This window comes from Molossus molossus, unplaced genomic scaffold, assembly GCF_014108415.1.
Source record: "Molossus molossus isolate mMolMol1 unplaced genomic scaffold, mMolMol1.p scaffold_m16_p_13, whole genome shotgun sequence".
In the NCBI taxonomy this organism is placed as follows: Eukaryota; Metazoa; Chordata; class Mammalia; order Chiroptera; family Molossidae; genus Molossus; species Molossus molossus.
In genome coordinates, this window is record NW_023425348.1 from 478,038 (window position 1) to 498,267 (window position 20,230).

Consider the following 20,230-nt stretch of genomic DNA (forward strand, 5'->3'; position numbering starts at 1 on the left):
CAAACACCAAGTGCTGGTGAGGGTGTGGAGAAAAGGGGACTCTAGTACACTGCTGGTGGGAATGCAGACTGGTGCAGCCACTATGGGAAACAGTATGGTTTTTCCTCAAAAAATTAAAAATTTGAACTGCCACTTGACCCAGTCACCCCACTTCTAGAAATGTATCCTAAGAAGCCAATCAGAAAGAATATATGTACCCCTATGTTCATAGCAGCACTATTTACAATCACCAAGACATGGAAACAGCCCTAGTGTTCATCAGTAGATGAATGGATAAAAAAGCTGTCATACATATATACAAGGAAATACTATGCAGCTGTAAGAAAGAAAGATCTCTTATCCTGTGGGACAACATAGAGGGACCTCGAGAGTATTATGTTAAGCAAAATAAGCCAATCAGAAAAAGACAAATACCACATGATCTCACTTAGTTGTGGAATATAATAAACAAGGTGGGCTGATGAACGACAGACCCAGAGACATAGAAAGGAGTATGGTTCAGACTGACAAACCTCAGAGGAGGGTAGCAGGGGACGGGTGATGGATGAGATAAACCAAAGAACTTATATGTACGTATGCATAACTAATCTACATGGACAGCGATGCTTGGGGGATGAGGAGGTGGGATCAGGAGGATGGTGTCTAGGGGGGAAAAAGAGGAAACATCTGTAACAAAAATAAATTAGTACAAATTGCAAAAATATAAATAAAAGCATGATTGATGGAAAAAATAAAATAAATAAAAATAAGTATGTGATCAATGAACTAGTTGAAGTATATGGAGTGTACAGTGGTAACTGAGGAAGAAAAAACTAAGTGTCTATAGAGAAGGGTTCAAAAAAAGAGCCCATAAAAGATCGTTTCCTAAGCTGGATCTTGAAGGACATGTACAGGTGAAATTTATTCAAAGAAGAATAGTTGCGAGAAAGTCCCAAGATAATTTCAGTCTTTCTAGCCTGTCACAATTAATTGTGAGGACCCTGGCAAGATATGGAACCTTCTAAATTTACAAAAAAAGAGAGGTATTTTGTCATTTTTTTCTTCTAATTTTACAATAATATGCTGGCTTATGTACATTGTAGAAAATGGTCTCTAATTAAATTTTATTAAGCTTCTAAAGAGCAGTTTCCACTAAATGGCTATTTTTTCCCTTTTGTTTTATTAGCTAAGAACTGGTCCCCATGACAAAAATAAGACCTTTTAAAACATACGTCTTGATTTGTTGGCAAAATTTCTCACTAGCAAAGTCACATACCTAGCCCACATAAATGGAAAATTATTTTGGTAATGCTTTTAATACAAACTAGTCAGGAACAATATAAGGGTTTGAAAAATAGTCCAAACAACATTGCAAAGCTCAGAGTTTGTATTGTGTAGCCAGTGATTTCTACCTAACTTCAGGCACTATGTCTAACTCCTTCTCATTTATTTAAAAGAGCAGATATTTAAAAAGTATGAATTTATGGTGGTATTGGATTTTTATGTATTTGCTTATTATGTCTTCATTACAATGTAAACACCATAAAAGCAGAGACATCATCTATTATTGTATTTATTCCTGTATCCTCAACACATAGAAAAATGAGTAGCATATATTAAGAAGTCAACAAATAGTTGGTGTGTGAGTGAATAAATAAAGTAACGTCAATATTGAATGAAGTAAATCTTTTCTTCTAGCAATCACACTTTTTATCAATAGAAAGATGTCACAGTCTCATTCTCAAAAGCGGGGGAAAGAGAATAGCATTTGTGACTGTTTAAACATCGCAATTGAATTTTGTCTGGTTTATTCATTCATTAAACATTTATTGAACATCTAATAGTTCTCACACAAAGATAGACACAGTCCCTCCTCTCATGAAATGTAGATTTAGATGCGGTACCGAATGTATAAACAAGTAAGTGCCATAATATTGATCCTTGGAATTTATAAAGTTTACATTCTTAATTTCAACTATTCACAAGTGAACTCAGAGTAGTTATAAGAAGATAGTAAATAATATTTTTGCCTAGACATGCATTTAAATCACTCATGCTGTCAGTGAGCTTAGATTGCTGTTCACTGTGTTATATCTTGTGTTATGTCTCATTCCTACGTAAACACTTTTAGGAGAAATTGTTTGATATTGTGGTTTTGTGAGTTTAGGGCTCCAAAGATTTGTTTGGATTTCCAAATAGGGGCCCTCTTCATCCAGTAGAATTTCAAGAATCTACTATTATTTATACATGCCAAAATAGAGGAATGTAAAAGAGACCAATATAGCAGAGATGATGGGATGATAAACTGTGGCTGGGGAAGGTGAGAGGACGTAAGGAAGATTTTACTAAGGGACTATGAAGTGAGTATTGAAGGTTAACAGACTGAGTAGGAATTTGTCAGGCAGTTAAGGTATGGAGAACAATATACACAGAAGAAATAATATGTACATACAAAAACCCAGAAGTGTGCAATTATAAGACAACAAGGCACATGTGTTTTAAGAGCAAAAATTCATAGGCAGGAGGAGTGTCGGAGGAGATGGGACATTGGCGAGGAGCCTAGCCACTGAGAATTATGAATTCCTTGCAAAAGAGTCTAGATGTTCAGCAGGCAGTTAGGAGCCATTGAGAGATTCTAAATGGGGAGAGAAAGCTATTCAGATGAATGTCTTAGAAAGTACCATCTGGCAGCTATGCACTGGAAGACTGAAGAAGAACTAGATATAGGTAGATGAGTTAGATTAGTGTAATAGACCAGGTAAGAGACCAAGTGCCCTTGCTAAAGTATGGACAGTGGGAATGGAGAAGACAAACCATTTAGAAAGAGATTTAGGAGGTATAATCAGCAGGACACTTCCTAAGTGATTTCAGTGTACAAAATCTAGTTTCTGGAATACGTTGTTTTTCTTTTTAATAAATCTGACACTTTTTTTCTTCATAAGTGTTATGGTTTTTTCCTTCATGGTGAATTCTTTTTAAATAACCAGGGCAAAGGAACGATTAAAAAAATGTGGCCTTTGTGTTGTGCTTAGTAGATTGAAAATTCTTCAGAGGCTTAAGAAATTAAGAATGTCTATGGTTTCTTTCCAAGATCAAGAGACTAAAGTTATCTAACTGAGATGCTCATGTCATCCAATCCATGTTCTCATCGTAGAGATGTGGAAAAATGCCAGTAGCTGGATTTTGTTTGCCGGATTCAATAAGCTTGGTTCAGGGGCTCTGAAAAGGGAAACTCTCAAGATGGCCTACGTTTTTCAGGACATCTCTTGAATTTAGTCTCCAAGTTCAGGATGGGCCCCTGATTTTTTGTTTACCATAATGTGCATATCCTTCTCACTTGCTTTCTCCTTTCTCCAGACCTTTCACAGGCTTTTCTAAGGGACTAACTCTTGTCCCAAAAAGTTTGCTCTGCTATTAAGTTCTTATTTTCATTGCCTTAAATTTAATCACATGACTTTTCATGAATCTCCTACTTTCTGGTTTTGTCCCTCTGTTTTGATCTGATCTTCAAAACATTTCAGATCCTTGACCTGGCTTCCTTGGTTTTACTTTGATCATCAATCTTATATTTATTTATTTTCTTTTTTATTAAACTTATTGGACTTGCACTGGTTAACAAGATTATATAGGTTTCAAGTGTATACCTTTACAATAGATGATCTGTACACTGCACTGTGCACTCACCACCCAAAGTCAAATCATCTTCTGTCACCATATATTTGGCCTCTTTGACCCTTTACTACCCTCCTTCCCCTTCCCTCTGATAACTACTACATGGTTGTCTTTGTCTGGAGTTTCAATTTTATATCTCACTTGAATGAAATCATATGGTTCTTAGCTTTTTATGACTGACTTATTTCCCTTAGCATAATATTCTCAAAGTCCATTTATGTTGTCACAAATGACAGTATTTAGTCTTTTTTTATGGCTGAGTAGTATTCCATTGTGTACATGTACCACCTCTTCTTTATCCAGTCCTCTATTGCAGAGCACTTTGGTTGTCTTCATGTCTTGGCCACCGTGAATAATGCTGTAATGAACATGGGGTGCATACATCTCTGAAAATAAATGTTTTCAAAGTTGTTTTGGTAGATACTGAGAAGAAGGATTGCTGGATCATATGGTAACTCTATTCTTAATTTTTTTTAGGAACTTCCATACTGTTTTCCATAGTGGCTATACTAGTTTACATTCCCACCAGCAGAGAATGAGGCTTCCTTTTTCTCCACAACCTCTCCAATACTTGTTATTACCAGTCTTGTTGGACCCTAAAGGCAAGGCAAAAATAAATGAGTGGGACTACATCAAACTAAAAAGTTTCTGCACAGCAAAAGAAGCTGACAATAAAATAAAAAGACAGCCAACCAAATGGGAGATGATATTTGCAAACAACAGCTCCAACAAGGGGTTAATTATCCAAAATATATAAAAAACTCATAGAATGGTTATTAATCTTTTACATTTCCAAAATTATTCACTCAATTCCCCCCACCCTGACTCCCCAATCTACCATGCTACAGCCATGGCTTCTAGAACCACTTCAAAAGTAGTATCTCCCAATTCAAAATTAACTTTCCAATTCAAAATTAACTCACAATCTCCCACCCTCTTTCTCCCACCCAAAATAACTTCTTTTTCCTTTTGCCCTTATTTGAATCCATGACACCCATCACAGTAATCGAGAGCTTTGGGCACCCTCCTTTGTAACTCCCTTCTTTCATACTTTATATCCAGTAAGTTAGCAAGTCCTGTCAACTTACCCCCTACATATATCTCTCTCTAATAAGCCTTCTCCTTTCCATCAGCATTCCCACTCAAATTTCACTAAGAACTTTTTTAGTTTATAGTGTTTCTTGCTTAGCCATAAATCTAGTCATTCTTCATTCTATAGCTGATATTAATATTCTGAATCAGAAGTATAATTTGTTAATGTACTACTTAAGCTCTGCTTGCTTACCTAATACATATAGTATATTTTTACCAATCACCTATTTGCATGTGAAACACTGTGAAAAAATGCAGGGTTATCACAATAAATGAAATAGACATGATTGAGTCTTATACTTTGATGGCTTTCAAAATCACACCTGAAATCCTTATAATAGTTGAAATCCATGCTCTGTTCTTGTATACCTGTTCAATAAATGGAAATTATACTGGGTGAGATTTACTTTTATCTGAAAGTATTCCACAATTCATCATGACAAAGTATTCCACAGACGGAAATAATCTGGTGTAAGAAGCTAAGAGCCCAATGTTGTCATTGTGAAAGTCACTGGAGATTTAGGCATTAATAAGGTCGAGATGTCTGTCACTAACTACCTTTTAAGTTCTTAAAATAAAATAACATCTCACCATTTTCAATGTTTGGTTCAAAGTACTCTTAAACAAGTTTTTCATTGAGAATATACTCTTTAATATTACAAATTGAGCCCTGGCTGGTTTTGCTCAGCGATTAGAGTGTCGGCCTGTGGTCCAGAGAGACCCAGGTTCGGTTCCCGCTAAGGGCATGTACCTCAGTTGCAGTTTGTCCCTGGTTGGGTTGTGCGGGTGGCAGCCACTCGATGTGTCCCTTTCACGTCAAAGTTTCTCTCTCCCCGCCCTGCTCTATCTGAATAAAAAAAAAAAACAAAAAAGGAAAAATGTCCTTAGGTGAGGATAAAAGAAAAGAAAATCACTACAAATTGAAATGCGTGACTTTATACTAAAAAATAATATTCTACCATGACTGGATTTTTGTTTTGCTAATACTCTTATCTATTTGAAATAACTGAAATAATACATATGTTTAAAATGGAAGTATTTGGTATAATTTTGGTAATAGTTGGATATATATGTCCTCCTCTATACATCACTCAAATAGATATTATAGTTAGACATTTAGTGGGTAGTGCCAACCTGAAGGTCGATATTGACCACATTTTGCTGTGTCCCTGGCTCTTGGTATATAACTCTCACAGGCAGCTCTTAGGTAGTTCCCCAGGCAGGTATCATTGCTCAGATACACTCATTTAACCTGACCCAGCTTGCTTTGTTTGTTCATGTGGTTATTTTTAGCTTGGTAGAGTGACAGGAAGTAGAGGCATGTTTCTGGCAAATTATTCTTCACTTAAAATGATTTTTTAGAATATTCTTTTTTTATGAAGAACAATTGATGAAAACAAAATACATTTAAAAAAATTAATTCATAAGGCATATTAGTTTATATTCTGAGGTTTTTAAAGAAGTGGTTCACATTCATACTTCACTTCAGTATTAATTGAGTCACTACTATGTTCAGGAAGGGTCTGGTAGGTGCTGGGGCTGCAACAATTAGTAAGATAGATGCTATTCATTTTCCAGAGTTGAGCATCAAGCAGAGGAGACAGATTATGACAAAAGAATTAAAATAAAGTGTAGTAACTGTCAAGAGAAGGGAAATAGAGTGAATACAATTCATACCAGGGACACCTAACTTTCTAACAAAAGACTTCCTGGAGAAAGTGACTTCTGAGTTGTGGTCTCAAAGGTGAGAAGCCATCAAGACAGATCAAGAAGTGAGGAAAGCAGAGGAAACACAGGTATGGTACAGAGATGATGGCTAAGCAGGGTCTATGAAAATGATGGGAATTACCCCAGAGAAGTGGTAGAAGGCAGTCTAAGCAGGTACACATCAACAAAAAGGTCCAGGGAAGTATAGCAGATTGGTGTGTTCAAGGATCTGCAGGTGACTTAATTCCATAATAAAATATATCAAAATAATAATATATATTGTAATAATTTTATAAAACCATATATTAATAAACACAAAGTAATCATTACAAATTTATTTTTAAATAAAGAGATTGGCTTGGTTTAAACTACAGATTTCTTACTCTGAAATTTATTTGTCGGAGGAATGGGGTCAAAACAAAAATCAGTGCACACTCACTGTTGTAGTTCTGTGTGCTAAGAGATTCCTTTAAATTGACGTGTGGAATACACACTCACACACACACACACACACACACACACACACACACACAGAATTGGTCTTTAATGATTATGTAACTTCTTCATTTATGAAGTTCCCCTTATGAAGAAGGAAGTTTCCTATTTTTTATCTTTTGTTTGCTTGGATGAGATAGATGGCATGGTAATTACAAATATATACTACAAAACCTTCCATTTCAAACTTCAAGTTGTTCTCAAAGCCCTGTTTAAAAGCAGTGCCTTAGTTAAATCAGATAACTTATTCTAGTCCATAGACTCACTGATTTGTGAAAATCTATTATTCTTTTATTTTGGACTGAAGTAGAAAAAACAGTTTTAAGTAAGGAATGATTTTGGCCCCCGACACTAAACTTTTTGTTTTTTATATTTTATTGTTTCGCAGCCATTACCTAGTTTCATCGAAGTGTTAGTTGGATTTGAGAGGATCTAAAGATACAATTTTTTGAAGTCTCGGATGCTGTTACTTTGTCAATCATTGGAATAATGTGACAAGCTGAAGTAGGATTGGGTATGAAACATTGATTCAAGGTTTCTTGTTCACAAAGTTCTTTACATTCTTAGTTTGCAAGTATTGATGAACATGAATGAGCAGCAATGACTTGAATGATAAAAATTTAGTGCTACAAGTATTGAGAGGAAAGAAAGAGGAACATTTTTGCCCTGGCCTGTTTGGCTCAGTGGTTAGAGCGTCGGCATGTGGTCCAGAGAGACTCAGGTTTGGTTCCTGCTAAGGGCATGTACCTTGGTTGCAGTTTGTCCCCGGCCCTGGTTGGGTCTTGCAGGTGGCAAACATTCGATGTGTCCTTTTCATGTCGATGTTTCTCTCTCTCTCTCCCTCCCACTCCATCTGAACAAAAAATGGAAAAATGTCTTGGGTGAAGATAAAAAAAAAAAAAGAAGAAAGGGGAACATTTTTGCTCAGCATAGAATTTCCTTTTATTCTTCTGATCAAGTCACATATTCATATATTTAATAAAAATTTAAGAATGTGTTCTAAATGACAAATTCAGTGGTAGATGTTGAAGATACAGAAATGAGTTGAAACTAAAAGGGATAATAAAGCCCTGGCCAGTTTGGCTCAGAGGTTAGAGCATTGGCCTGCAGACCAAAGAGTCTTGGGTTCAGTTCCTGTTAAGGGCACATACCTCAGTTGCAGTCCCAGCCCTGGTTGGGGTTGTGTGGGTGGCGACCAGTCAATGTGCCTCTCTCACACTGATGTTTCTCTCTCTCTCTTCCCCCTTTTCCCTCTCACGCTCTATCTCAAGATAAATGTAAAAAATGTCCTTGGATGAGGATAAAAAAATTTTTTTTTTAAAAAGGGATAATAAAGTAATGGTTCTAAAATATTGGGGAATCTATGGGCTCCTTTGAAAAGCTGATATATATTGTGGATACAACATACACAAGTTGAGGGGATCTGTGGATGCCTTGTGGTCAGTTAGTGGACAACTTGGAATTTCTGAATCCTGCTTAATGATTTCTTAATTTCCAGGTTTGTTCATTTTTAAAATATGCCACCATACCCAAGGTGTATTTAAACTTTAGTATGAGGAAGTAGAGCTTGAGTATGCTGCCTTAGAGCACTTGGCCATCCTGACACTTTAAATGTTAGTATGAAGGTTAACTTTGTTTTCACAATTTACCTCCAAAGTAATATTGGGCCAGGTCTTCCATATACATCTTGAACTGAGATCTATTGCTGATATTAAGGAGCCAACCTTAATATCAGTAAAATGAGCATGAGCGCCATCTAATGCCCAAATGGAGAAAATGTTGGTGGCAACAGTAATATACAACATGATTTGGTGTGTGTCAGAGGATTTAGGATTATGGCCCTTTGCTTGGTTGATTGGTTAATTTCTTTCTAATATTTATGAATTATTATTTTATATTATCACATTCAATTCTTTTATTTCAAATCACAATCTCTTGAGTTAGTTTTTACAGTCTGATTTTAAAACTAAGAAACATTATTAGAGGTAAGAAACATTTGTAAATTTGTCTTTATATTGGTGGAGGATGATTTACATTTTTAAATAACTTTTTATTATATAACAGTTTTATATTTTCAGAATAATTACGAAAATAGTACAGAGAGTCCCCAAATACCTTGCATCCAGTTTTCCCTAAACAATAGTGTGGAACTTTTAAAAAAAATAATGAACCATTATGGATACATTATTATTAACTAAAGATTATATTTTCTTCAAATAGTCTCAAATTTTTTCTAATGTCCTTTTTTCTTTAGTTCCAAGATCCCATCTAGGAAACTACATTACATTTAGTAATTATGTCTTCTTATGCTTAGTTATGACAGTTTGATATACATTTGATTTTGTGTGTGTTTGAATTTTATTTTAGCTTTCTGTTATTTTTTCAAAATCTTTTAAAATTCATCTTTATTGTTGAAAGTATTACAGATTTTCAAAATCTTTAAAAAAAATTTTCTCTGAAAACACTCTTGTTCTCTTCCTTTGATAATACTATATAACTAAGTAGATTTGTATAAACATGAATTATTGTTATACATTTTTATCTCTAAAAATGAAAAAAATAAAAGCACTAATAAAGAGACCTGCCAAGATGTAATGATAGAAAAGCTAATTCAGTAGAAGTCATAAGAATTATGTTTCCTTGTGGGCTCGAATCCTCACTGGTTGTGCTTTTTTAAACAGGCCATTTACCATTTGTGTTTCAGTTTCCACATCTGCAGCATAAGGTGTGTGAGAAAATTCCCCTACCCTTATACTATGAGATGATAAATAAAATTGACCACTATGTTCCTAGTAAAAGTTAATCATAGTGTTTCATATTGGAGATGACTATAATGCTTACTATAGATCATTCTAAGCTGGTACACATTATTATCTTCATATTCTAGATGATGAGTTTTAGAAGTAATTTGCTTGGGATCATATTGCAATAAAGTGATGGGACAGATTCTGAAGCCCATGACAGCTTCAAAAGAAACATTTCTTTCAGCATCCGTGCACTGCTATGTTGTTGCGAGGGCTGCTCTGATAACCAGCACTCTAAGATGATGAATTTGCTCTTTGTAGTTCCATTGCCTTTAGGCCTGCAGGAACTTATGAGATGCTGTAGATGAGCCCATGTTGCTATACACCCCAGAACAGATGTGCTGAAGTCTCAAGGAAACCTCTGACTCCAGCCAATTGAAATGCATTGTCTGAGGTGTATTCACAATTTTATTTGTTTTTTTGTTTATTTTTTTAAATTAATTAATTTATTTGTTACAGATGTTTCTCCTTTTACCCACACTGATTCCCCCCCCCCACCCTGTCCTCAGCTTTGTTGTCCATGTCCATTGTTCATGCATACATGCATATAAGTTCTGTGGTTTATCTCCCCCAACACCCCCTCTTCTGGGGTTTGTCAGTCTGTACCCCACTTCCACGTCTCTGGGACTATCCCATTCCTCAGACTACTATGTTCATTATATTCCACAAATAAGTGAGATCATATGATACTTTTCTTTCTCTGTTTGGCTTGTTTCACTTAGGATAATACTTTCCAGGTCCCTCCATGTCATCTCAAAGGATAAGAGATCTTTCTTTCTTACAGCTGCACAGTACTCCATTGTGTATATGTACAACAGCTTTTTTATCAATTCGTCTGCTGATGTACAGTTGGGCTGTCTCCAGATCTTCGCTAATGTAAATAGTGCTGCTACAAACATGGGGGTACATATTTTCTTTCTGATTGGTGTTTCAGGCTTCTTAGGGTATATTCCTAGAAGTGGGATCACTGGGTCAAATGGAAGTTCAATTTTTAATTTTTTGAGGTAGCACCATATTGTTTTCCATAGAGGCTGCACCAGTCTGCATTACCACAAGCAGTGTCCTAGAGTCCCCTTTTCTCTACACCCTCGCCAACACTTGTTTGATGATTTGTTGATGGCGGCCATTCTAACAGGTGTGAGGTGATACCTCATTGTTGTTTTAACTTGCATCTCTCTGATGATTAGTGATGTTGAGCATTTGTTCATATGTCTCTTTGCCATTTGGATGTCCTGCTTGGAGAGGTGTCTATTGAGTTCCTCTGCCCATTTTTAAATTGGGTTCTTTGTCTTCCTTTTGTTGATTTGTATGAGCACTCTCTATATATCAAAAATTAACCGCGTATCTGATATATCATTGGCAATTATGCTCTCCCATACAGTGGGTAGCCTTTTCATTTTGATGATTGTATCTTTTGCTGTGCAGAAGCTTTTGAGTTTGATGTAGTCCCATGTGTTCATTTTCTGCTTTGTTTCTGTTACCTTAGGTGATGTATCAGTGAAAATTCTGCTGCGTATGATGTCTGAAATTTTGTTGCCCACAGTTTCCTCTAGGATTGTTATGGATTCACCAGTCACATTTAAGTCTTTTATCAATTTTGAGTTTATTCTTGTGTAGAGTATAAGTTGATGGTCTAGTTTCAATTCTTTTTGCATGTAGCTGTCCAATTTTCCCAACACCATTCATTAAAAAGACTGTCTTTACTTCACTGTATGCTCTTACCACTTTTGGCAAAATTAATTGACCATATTGTCTTGGGTCCATTTCTGGGTTCTCTGTTCTGTTCCACTGGTCTATATGCCTGCTATATGTTCTTGTGACAGTACAAGGCTGTTTTGATTACAGTGGCTTTGTAGAATAACTTGAAATCTCGTAATGTGATTCCTCCTACTTTGTTCTTCTTTTTCAAGATTGCTGTGGCTATCCGAGGTCTTTTTTGGTTTCATATGAACTTTTGAAGTATTTTTTCTAGTTCTCTGAAGTATGTCGTTGGTATCTTGATGGGGATTGCATTGAATCTATAGATTGCTTTGGGTAGTATGGACATTTTAATGATGTTAATTCTTCCAATCCATGAACAGGGTACGTGCTTCCACTTTTTTATATCTTCCTTTACTTCTTCTTTCAATGACCTGTAATTTTTTGCGAATAAGTCTTTTATTTCTATGGTTAAGTTTATTCCTAGGTATCTTAATTTTTTTGCCGCAATGGTAAAAGGGATTGTTTTCTTAGTTTCTCTTTCTGTGAGTTCATCATTGGTGTATACAAATGCCATCGATTTCTTGACTTTAATTTTGTATCCTGCTACTTTGTCAAATTCATTTATAAAGTCTAGTTGATTTTTGATGGAGTCTTTGGGGTTTTCTACATATAGCATCATGTCATCTGCAGATAATGACAGTTTCATTTCCTCTCCAATTTGGATCCCTTTTATTTTTTCTTCATGTCTGATTTCTGTGGCTAAGACTTCCAGTACTATGTTAAATAAGAGTGGTGAAAGTGGGCATCCTTGCCTTGTTCCTGTTCTTAAGGGAAATGCTTTTAGTTTTTGCCTACTGAGAATAATGTTGGCTGTAGGATTTCATATATGGCCTTTATTATGTTGAGATATGATCCCTCTATTCCCACATTGTGGAGCGTTTTTATCGGAAATTGATGCTGGATTTGGTCGAAGGTTTACGGCATCTATTGATATGATCATGTGGTTTTTATTCTTCATTTTATTTATGTGGTGTATCACTTTTATTGATTTGCGAATCTTGTACCAGCCTTGTTTCCCTGGGATGAATCGCACTTGGTAATGGTGAATAATTTTTTTGGTGTATTGCTGGATCCGATTTGCTAATATTTTGTTCACGATTTTGGCATCTATGTTCATCAGGGATATAGGCCTGTAGTTTTCTTTCTTCGTAGTGTCTTTTTCTGATTTCAGAATTAGAAATATGCTGGCTTCATAAAACAAATTTGGAGTTTTCCTTCTTCTTGAATTTTTTGAAATAGTTTGAGGAGAATGGGTGTTAGTTCTTCTCTGAATGTTTGTTAAAACTCCTCCGTGAAGCCATCCGGGCCTGGAATTTTTTTTTGCTGGGAGAGTCTTGATTACATCTTCAATTTCTTCTGTTGTTATTGGTCTGTTCAAGTTTTCTATCTCTTCCCGGTAGAATTTTGGGAGACTATGGTTCCTAGAAATTTGTCCATTTTGTTTAGATTGTCAAATTTGTTGCCATATAATTGTTCATAGTAGTTGTTAATGATCTTTTGTATTTTTGTGGTGTTGGTTGTTACTTTATGTGTATTTGGGTTCTCTCTCTTTGTTTCTTGGTGAGTCTAGCTAAAGGTTCATCAATCTTGTTTATCTTTTCGAAAAACCAGCTCTTTGTTTCATTGATCCTTTGAATTGTTTTTTGGACTCTATGTCATTTATTTCTGCTCTGATCTTTACTATTTCCTTCCTTCTACTTGCTCTGGGGTTTCGTGTTTGTTTGTTTGTTCTCTAGTTATTTAAGTTGTGAGGTTATATAGTCTATTTGAGATTTTTCTTCTTTCTTGAGGTAGGCCTGTAGTGCTATGAACTTCCCTCTCAGAACTGCTTTTGCTGCATCCCATAGATTTTGTGTTGTTGTGTGTTCATTTTCACTGGTTTCCAGGAAGTTTTTAATTTTTTTGATGATCTCCTCGGTAATCCATTAGTTGTTCAATAACATGCTATTTACCTTCTAAGTGTTCAAATGTCTTTGCATATTCTTGTTGCAATTGATTTCTAGTTCCATGCCATTGTGATCTGAGAAGATGCTTAATATGATTTAAATCTTCCTGAACTTGTAGAAACTTAGTTTGGGCCCTAACATGTGGTCTATCTTTGACAATATCCCATTTGCACTTGAGAAGAATATGTATTCTGTAGTTTTGGGGTGTAATTTTCTGTAGATATCTATTAAATCCATTTGGTCTAGTGCTTCATTTAGAGTTTCTGTTTCCTTGCTAACTTTTTGTCTCGAGAATCTATTCAGTGGTGTCAACGGGGTGTTGAAGTACCCTGCTCTGATTGTATTGCTGTTGATTTCTCCTTGGAAGTCCTCCAGAAGATTTTTAATATATTTTGGTGCTCCTATATTGGGTGCATATATACTTATCAAGGTTATAGCTTCCTGTTGGATAGACCCTTTTTTTAAAAAAAAATTTTATTTATTTTTTTGTTACAGATATTTCACCTTTTTTACCCCATTGGCACTTCCCTCCCGAACCCACCCCCGCCCCATCCCCGGCTTAGTTGTCCATGTCCATTGTTCATGCATACATGCATATAAGTTCTGTGGTTTATCTCTTCCTACCAGCCCACCCCCTCTTCTGAGGGATGTCAGTCTGTGCCCAACTTCCATGTTTCTGGGTCTACCGTATTCCTGAGACTGTTATGTTCATTATATTCCATATATAAGTGAGATCATGTGGTATTTGTCTTTTTCTGCTTGGCTTATTTCACTTAGGGTAATACTTTCCAGGTCCCTCCATGTCATCTCAAAGGAAAAGAGATCTTTCTTTTTTACCGCAGCATCGTACTCCATTGAGTATATGTACCACAGCTTTTTTATCCATTCGTCTACTGATGGACACTTGGGCTGTTTCCAGATCCTAGCTATTGTAAACGGTGCTGCTATGAACATGGGGGTACATATATTCTTCCTGATTGGTGTTTCAGGCTTCTTAGGGTATATTCCTAGAAGTGGGATCACTGGGTCAAATGGAAGTTCAATTTTTAATTTTTTGAGGTAACACCATATTGTTTTACACAGCGGCTGCCCCAGTCTGCATTCCCACCAGCAGTGTATTAGAGTCCCCTTTTCTCCACACCCTCGCCAACACTTGTTGTTTGATGATTTGTTGATGGCGGCCATTCTCACAGGTGTGAGGTGGTACCTCATTGTTGTTTTAATTTGCATCGCTCTGATGATTAGTGATGTGGAGCATTTCTTCATACGTCTCATGGCTATTTGTATGTCCTGTTTGGAGAGGTGTCTATTCAGCTCCTATTCTCATTTTTTAATTGGGTTCCTTGACTTCCTTTTGTAGAGTTGTATGAGCACTCTATATATATTGGAGATTAACCCCTTATCTGATACATCATTGGCAATGATGGTCTCCCATACAGTGGGTTGCCTCTCAATTTTGATGATTGTTTCTTTTGCTGTGCAGAAGCTTTTGAGGTTGATGTAGTCCCATGTGTTCATTTTTTCCTTTGTTTCTGTTGCCTTAGGTGATGTATCAGTGAAAACTCTGCTCCGTATGATGTCTGAAATTTTGTTGCCTACATTTTCTTCTAGAATTTTTATGGATTCACGGGTCACATTTATGTCTTTTATCCATTTCGACTTTATTTTTCTGTATGGTGTAAGTTGATGGTCTAGTTTCATTTTTTTTGCATGTAGCTGTCCAATTTTCCCAAAACCCTTTATTAAAGAGGCTGTCTTTACTCCACTGTATGCTCTTGCCACCTTTGTCAAATATTAGTTGAGCATATTGCCTTGGGTCCATTTCTGGGTTTTCATTTCTGTTCCACTGGTCTATATGCCTGTTTTTGTGCCAGTACCAGGCTATTTTGGTTACCGTCGCTTTGTAGTATAATATGATATCTGGTATTGTGATCCCACCTACTTTGTCCTTCTTTTTCAACATTGCTGTGGCTATTCGGGGTCTTTTTTGGTTCCATATGAACTTTTGAAGTATTTGTTCCAGTTCTATGAAATATGTCGTTGGTATTTTGATGGGGATGGCATTGAATCTATAGATTGCTTTAGGTAGTATGGACATTTTCATGATGTTAATTCTTCCAATCCATGAACAGGGTATGTGCTTCCACTTTTTTATATCTTCCTCTATTTCTTTTTTCAATGACCTGTAGTTTTCTGCAAATAGGTCCTTTACTTCTTTGGTTAAGTTTATTCCTAGATATCTTAATTTTTTTGGCGCGATGGTAAATGGGATTGTTTTTTCAGTTTCTCTTTCTGTGAGTTCATCATTGGTGTACAAGAATGCCGTTGATTTCTTGACGTTAATTTTGTATCCTGCTACTTTGCCAAATTCATTTATTAAGTCTAGTAGATTTTTGATGGAGTCTTTAGGGTTTTCTATATATAATATCATGTCATCTGCAAATAATGACAGTTTCACTTCCTCCATTCCAATTTGGAACCCTTTTATTTTTTCTTTATGTCTGATTGCTGTTGCTAAGACTTACAGTAAAATGTTAAATAAGAGTGGCGAAAGTGGACATCCCTGTCTTGTTCCTGTTCTTTTTTTTTTTTTCCACATCTTTATTGTTGGATGTAAAATGCATTACAGATGTTCCACATTTTTCCCCCATTGACCCCCTCCTCCCCACTCCCGCCCCCCTCCCACCTTTTCCCAAACTATTGTCCGTGTCCATTGGTTATGCATATAAGTTCTTTGGTTTATTTCTTCCCACCCCCCCAACCCCTTTCCCTTTGAGGTTTGTCAGTCTAGGAATGAATTTGTGCTTCTTAATCCCTTCACCTTTTTCATCCATTCCCCCAACCCCTTTCCCAACTGGCAACCAACAAAATGTTCTCTGTATCTATGAGAATGTTCCTGTTCTTCCTGTTCATTTTGTTTGTAGATTCCATTGTTGATAGATATGTATTCATTGCCATTTTGTTTGTTCATACATTTTATCTTTTTCTTTAAAAAGACCCTTCATCATTTCATATAATAACGGTTTGGTAGTGATGAACTCCTTTAACTTTTTCTTGTCTGGGAAAGTTTTTATATGTCCATCGATTCTAAATGACAGCTTTGCAGGATAGAGTAATTTTGGTTGTAGGTTCTTGGTTTTCATCACTCTGAATATTTCTTGCCACTCCCTTCTGGCCTGCAAAGTTTCTTTTGAGAAATCAGCTGACAGCCTAATGGGAACTCCCTTGTAGGTAACTAGCTGCCTTTCTCTTGCTGCTTTTAGGATTCTCTCTTTGTCTTGAACCTTTTGCATTTTGATGATGATGTGTCTTGGTGTGGGCCTCTTGGGGTTCATCTTGTTTGGGACTCTCTGTGCTTCCTGGACTTGTATGTCTGTTTCCTTCACCAAGTTAGGAAAGTTTTCTGCCATTATTGTTTCAAACAGGTTTTCGATTTCTTGTTCTCTCTCTTCTCCTTCCGGCACCCCCAAGATGCGAATGTTGGCACGCTTGAAGTTGTCCCAGAGGCTCCTTACACTATCCTCATTTTTTTGGATTCTTTTTTCTTTTTGCTGTTCTGGTTGGGCGTTTTTTGCTTCCTTATATTCCAAATCGATGTTTTGCTCCTTGGATTTACGTACTCTATTATTGAAGCTATGTAAATTATTCTTTATTTCAGTTAAAGCCTCCTTCGTTTCTAACTGTGCAGCGATCGTTTCTGACTGGTACTTTTTTATGCTCTTGAGGCCCTCACTGAGTTCATTGAGCATCCTTATAAGCAGTATTTTGAACTCAGCATCTATTAGGTTGCTTATCTCCATTTCACTTAGTTCTTTTCTTGGGGTTTTGTTCTGTTCTTTCATTTGGGACCTGTTTCTTTGTATCCTCATTTTGGCTGCCTCTCTGTGTTTGTTTCTGTGTATTACTTAATGAGAGGTATAGGGCTCGCTGAGACCCGATGCTGCTTGTTTGAAAGAATTTAGGAAAAACCTGAAGCGGGATCCAAGACAGGCCAATCCTATGGTTAAGCAAGTAGCTACAGCTTAGGTGGGCTTGAAAGTTGTGTGGGGTGGGGCGGGGCGGGGCCTCAGGGAGTCAGCAGGGCGGGGCTACCAGTGTGAGCCAGGTTGCTGGAGTCCCAGATATGGCTTCTGTCTGCCGTTCCAGGGAAGGGCTCACCAAAGGAACAAAGGCCTCTTACAGCACGTTTGTCCCCGAGAAAGCTCCCTCTCCAGCCCTCGCTCCAGTGCCAAACAGCTCAGTTCTTTTCTGTATGTCTCTGGTGCCCCTCGAGCTGCCTCCCCTCCGAGCTTAGAGGGAGAGAGTCCGATAAGTCCGTGCGCGGGCCCTTTAGGGAGCTGCCTGTGGCTCCAGCCAGGTCAGCTTCCCTGAGCCTCAGTTTCTGCTGGTTTTTCCAGCCAGAAGTTATGGGGATTCTCTTCCTGGCACTGGAAACCTGAGCGGGGCACCTGGTGTGGGACGGGGACCCCTCAGTCCTCAGGAAGGACCTTCCCAGCCACGGGAGCCTCCTGATTTTTATCCGCCACACTTGGGTGTGGGACCAGCCCTTCCGCCGCCGCGCCGCTGCTGCCACCCCTCGCGCTGCCGCCCCTCCTACCGGTCTGGATGTAGCTGCTTTTTTTTTTTAATTACGTAGTTGTAGGACTTTCATTCAGCTTGATTTCAGGCGATTTTGGATGATGGTTGTTCTGTAGTTTTGTTGTAACTTGGATGTGGTTGTGGCAGAACGCGATACTGCCTTGTTCCTGTTCTTAATGGAAATGTTTTTAGTTTCTGTCAATTGAGTATGATGTTGGCTGTAAGTCTTTCATATATGGCCTTTATTATGTTGAGATATGATCCCTCTATTCCCACATTGCGGAAATGGATGCTGTATTTGGTCGAAGGTTTTCGGCATCTATTGATATGATCATGTGGTTTTTATTCTTCATCTTATTTATGTGGTGTATCACATTTATTGATTTGCGAATATTGTACCAGCCTTTCATCCCTGGAATGAATCCCACTAGGTCATGGTGAATAATTTTTTTGATGTATTTCTGGATCAGATTTGCTAATATTTTGTTCAGAATTTTGGCATCTATGTTCGTCAGGGATATTGGCCTGTAGTTTTCTTTCTTCATAGTGTCTTTTTCTGGTTTTGGAATTAGAATTATGCTGGCCTCATAGAACGTGTTTGTAAGTCTTCCTTCTTCTTGAATTTTTTGAAATAGTTTGAGGAGAATGGGTAGTTCTTTTTTGAATGTTCGGTAAAACTCCCCCGTGAAGCCATCTGGGCCTGAGCTTTTGTTTGCTGGGAGAGTCTTGATTACCTCTTCAATTTCCTTTGTTGTTATTGGTCTGTTCAAGTTTTCTATCTCTTCCCGGTCCAGTTTTGGGAGACTGTGTGTTTCTAGAAATTTGTCCATTTCACTTAGATTGTCGAATTTGTTGCCATATAGTTGTTCATAGTAGTTGTTAACAATCTTTAGTATTTCCGTGGTGTTGGTTGTTACTTCTCCTCTTTCATTTCTGATTTTGTGTATTTGGGTTCTCTCTCTTTGTTTCTTGGTGAGTCTAGCTAAGGGTCCATCAATCTTGTTTATCTTTTTGAAAAACCAGCTCTTTGTTTCATTGATCCTTTGAATTGTTTTTTTTGGTCTTTATGTCGTTTATTTCTGCTCTGATCTTTACTATTTCCTTCCTTCTACTTGCCCGGGGTTTTCTTTTTATTTGCTTTCTAATACTTTAACTTGTGAGGTTAGACAGTCCATTAGAATTTTTTGTTTTTTGTTTTTTGAGGTAGGCATGTAGTGCTATAAACTTCCCTCTCAGAACTGTTTTCGCTGCATCCCATAGATTTTGTGTTGTTGTGTGTTCATTTTCTTTGGTTTCCAGGAAGTTTTTAATTTCTTCCTTGACTCCTCAGTGACCCATTCATTGTTTAATAACATGCTATTTAGCCTCCATGTGTTGAAATGTCTTTGCATGTTCTTGTTGCAATTGATTTCTACTTTCATGCCATTGTGATCTGAGAAGTTGCTTGATATGATTTCAAACTTCTTGAACTTCTAGAGATTTAGATTGGATCCTTTCATGTGGTCTATCTTTGAGAATGTCCCATGTGCACTTGAGAAGAATATGTATTCTGTAGTTTTGGGGTGTAATTCTCTGTAGATATCTATTAAATCCATTTGGTCTAGTGCTTCATTTAGAGTCTCTGTTTCCTTGCTAATTTTTTGCCTAGAGGATCTATCCAGTGCTGCCAACGGGGTGTTGAAATCCCCTGCTATGATTGTATTGCTGTTGATTTCTCCTTGGAAGTCCTCCAGAAGATTTTTAATATATTTTGGTGCTCCTATATTGGGTGCATACATGCTTATCAAGGTTATATCTTCCTGTTGGATAGATCCTTTAATATTATGTTGTGGCCATCTTTGTCTCTAGTTATGGTCTTCGTTTTGAAATCTATTTTATCAGATATGAGAATTGCTACCCCAGCTTTTTTTTGCTTTCCATTTTCTTGGAACATTTTTTTTCCATCCCTTCACGTCCAACCTATGTGAGTCTTTTGTTGTGAGCTGGGTCTTTTGTAAACAACATATAGATGAGTCATGCTTTCTTATCCAATCAGCTACTCTGTGTCTTTTTATGGGAGCATTCAGTCCATTTACATTTAAGTTGATTATTGATATGTACTTATTTATTGTCATTTTTGTTTAGTGTGGTTCTATTTTTCTTCCCATTTGTACTGCTAATTACAGCAATCCTTTCAACATTTCTTGCAGTGCTAGT

At 37.0% G+C, this 20,230-nt stretch overlaps 1 protein-coding gene across 2 annotated transcripts in view; it reads left to right on the top strand.

The window, feature by feature from the left end:
* The window catches only part of GUCY1A2 (guanylate cyclase 1 soluble subunit alpha 2), a 462,539-nt gene that overhangs the window by 378,921 nt on the left and 63,388 nt on the right, over nt 1-20,230 (top strand). The window contains exons 8-9 of one of the 2 annotated variants that reach the window (XM_036258989.1): nt 480-496; nt 5,261-5,277. The exons of the other annotated variant lie outside the window; for it this stretch is intronic. Of the exons in view, the coding sequence (XP_036114882.1) occupies nt 480-496; nt 5,261-5,277 (34 nt within the window). The remainder of the gene's footprint in view (nt 1-479; nt 497-5,260; nt 5,278-20,230) is intronic. 2 annotated transcript variants of the gene reach the window in all.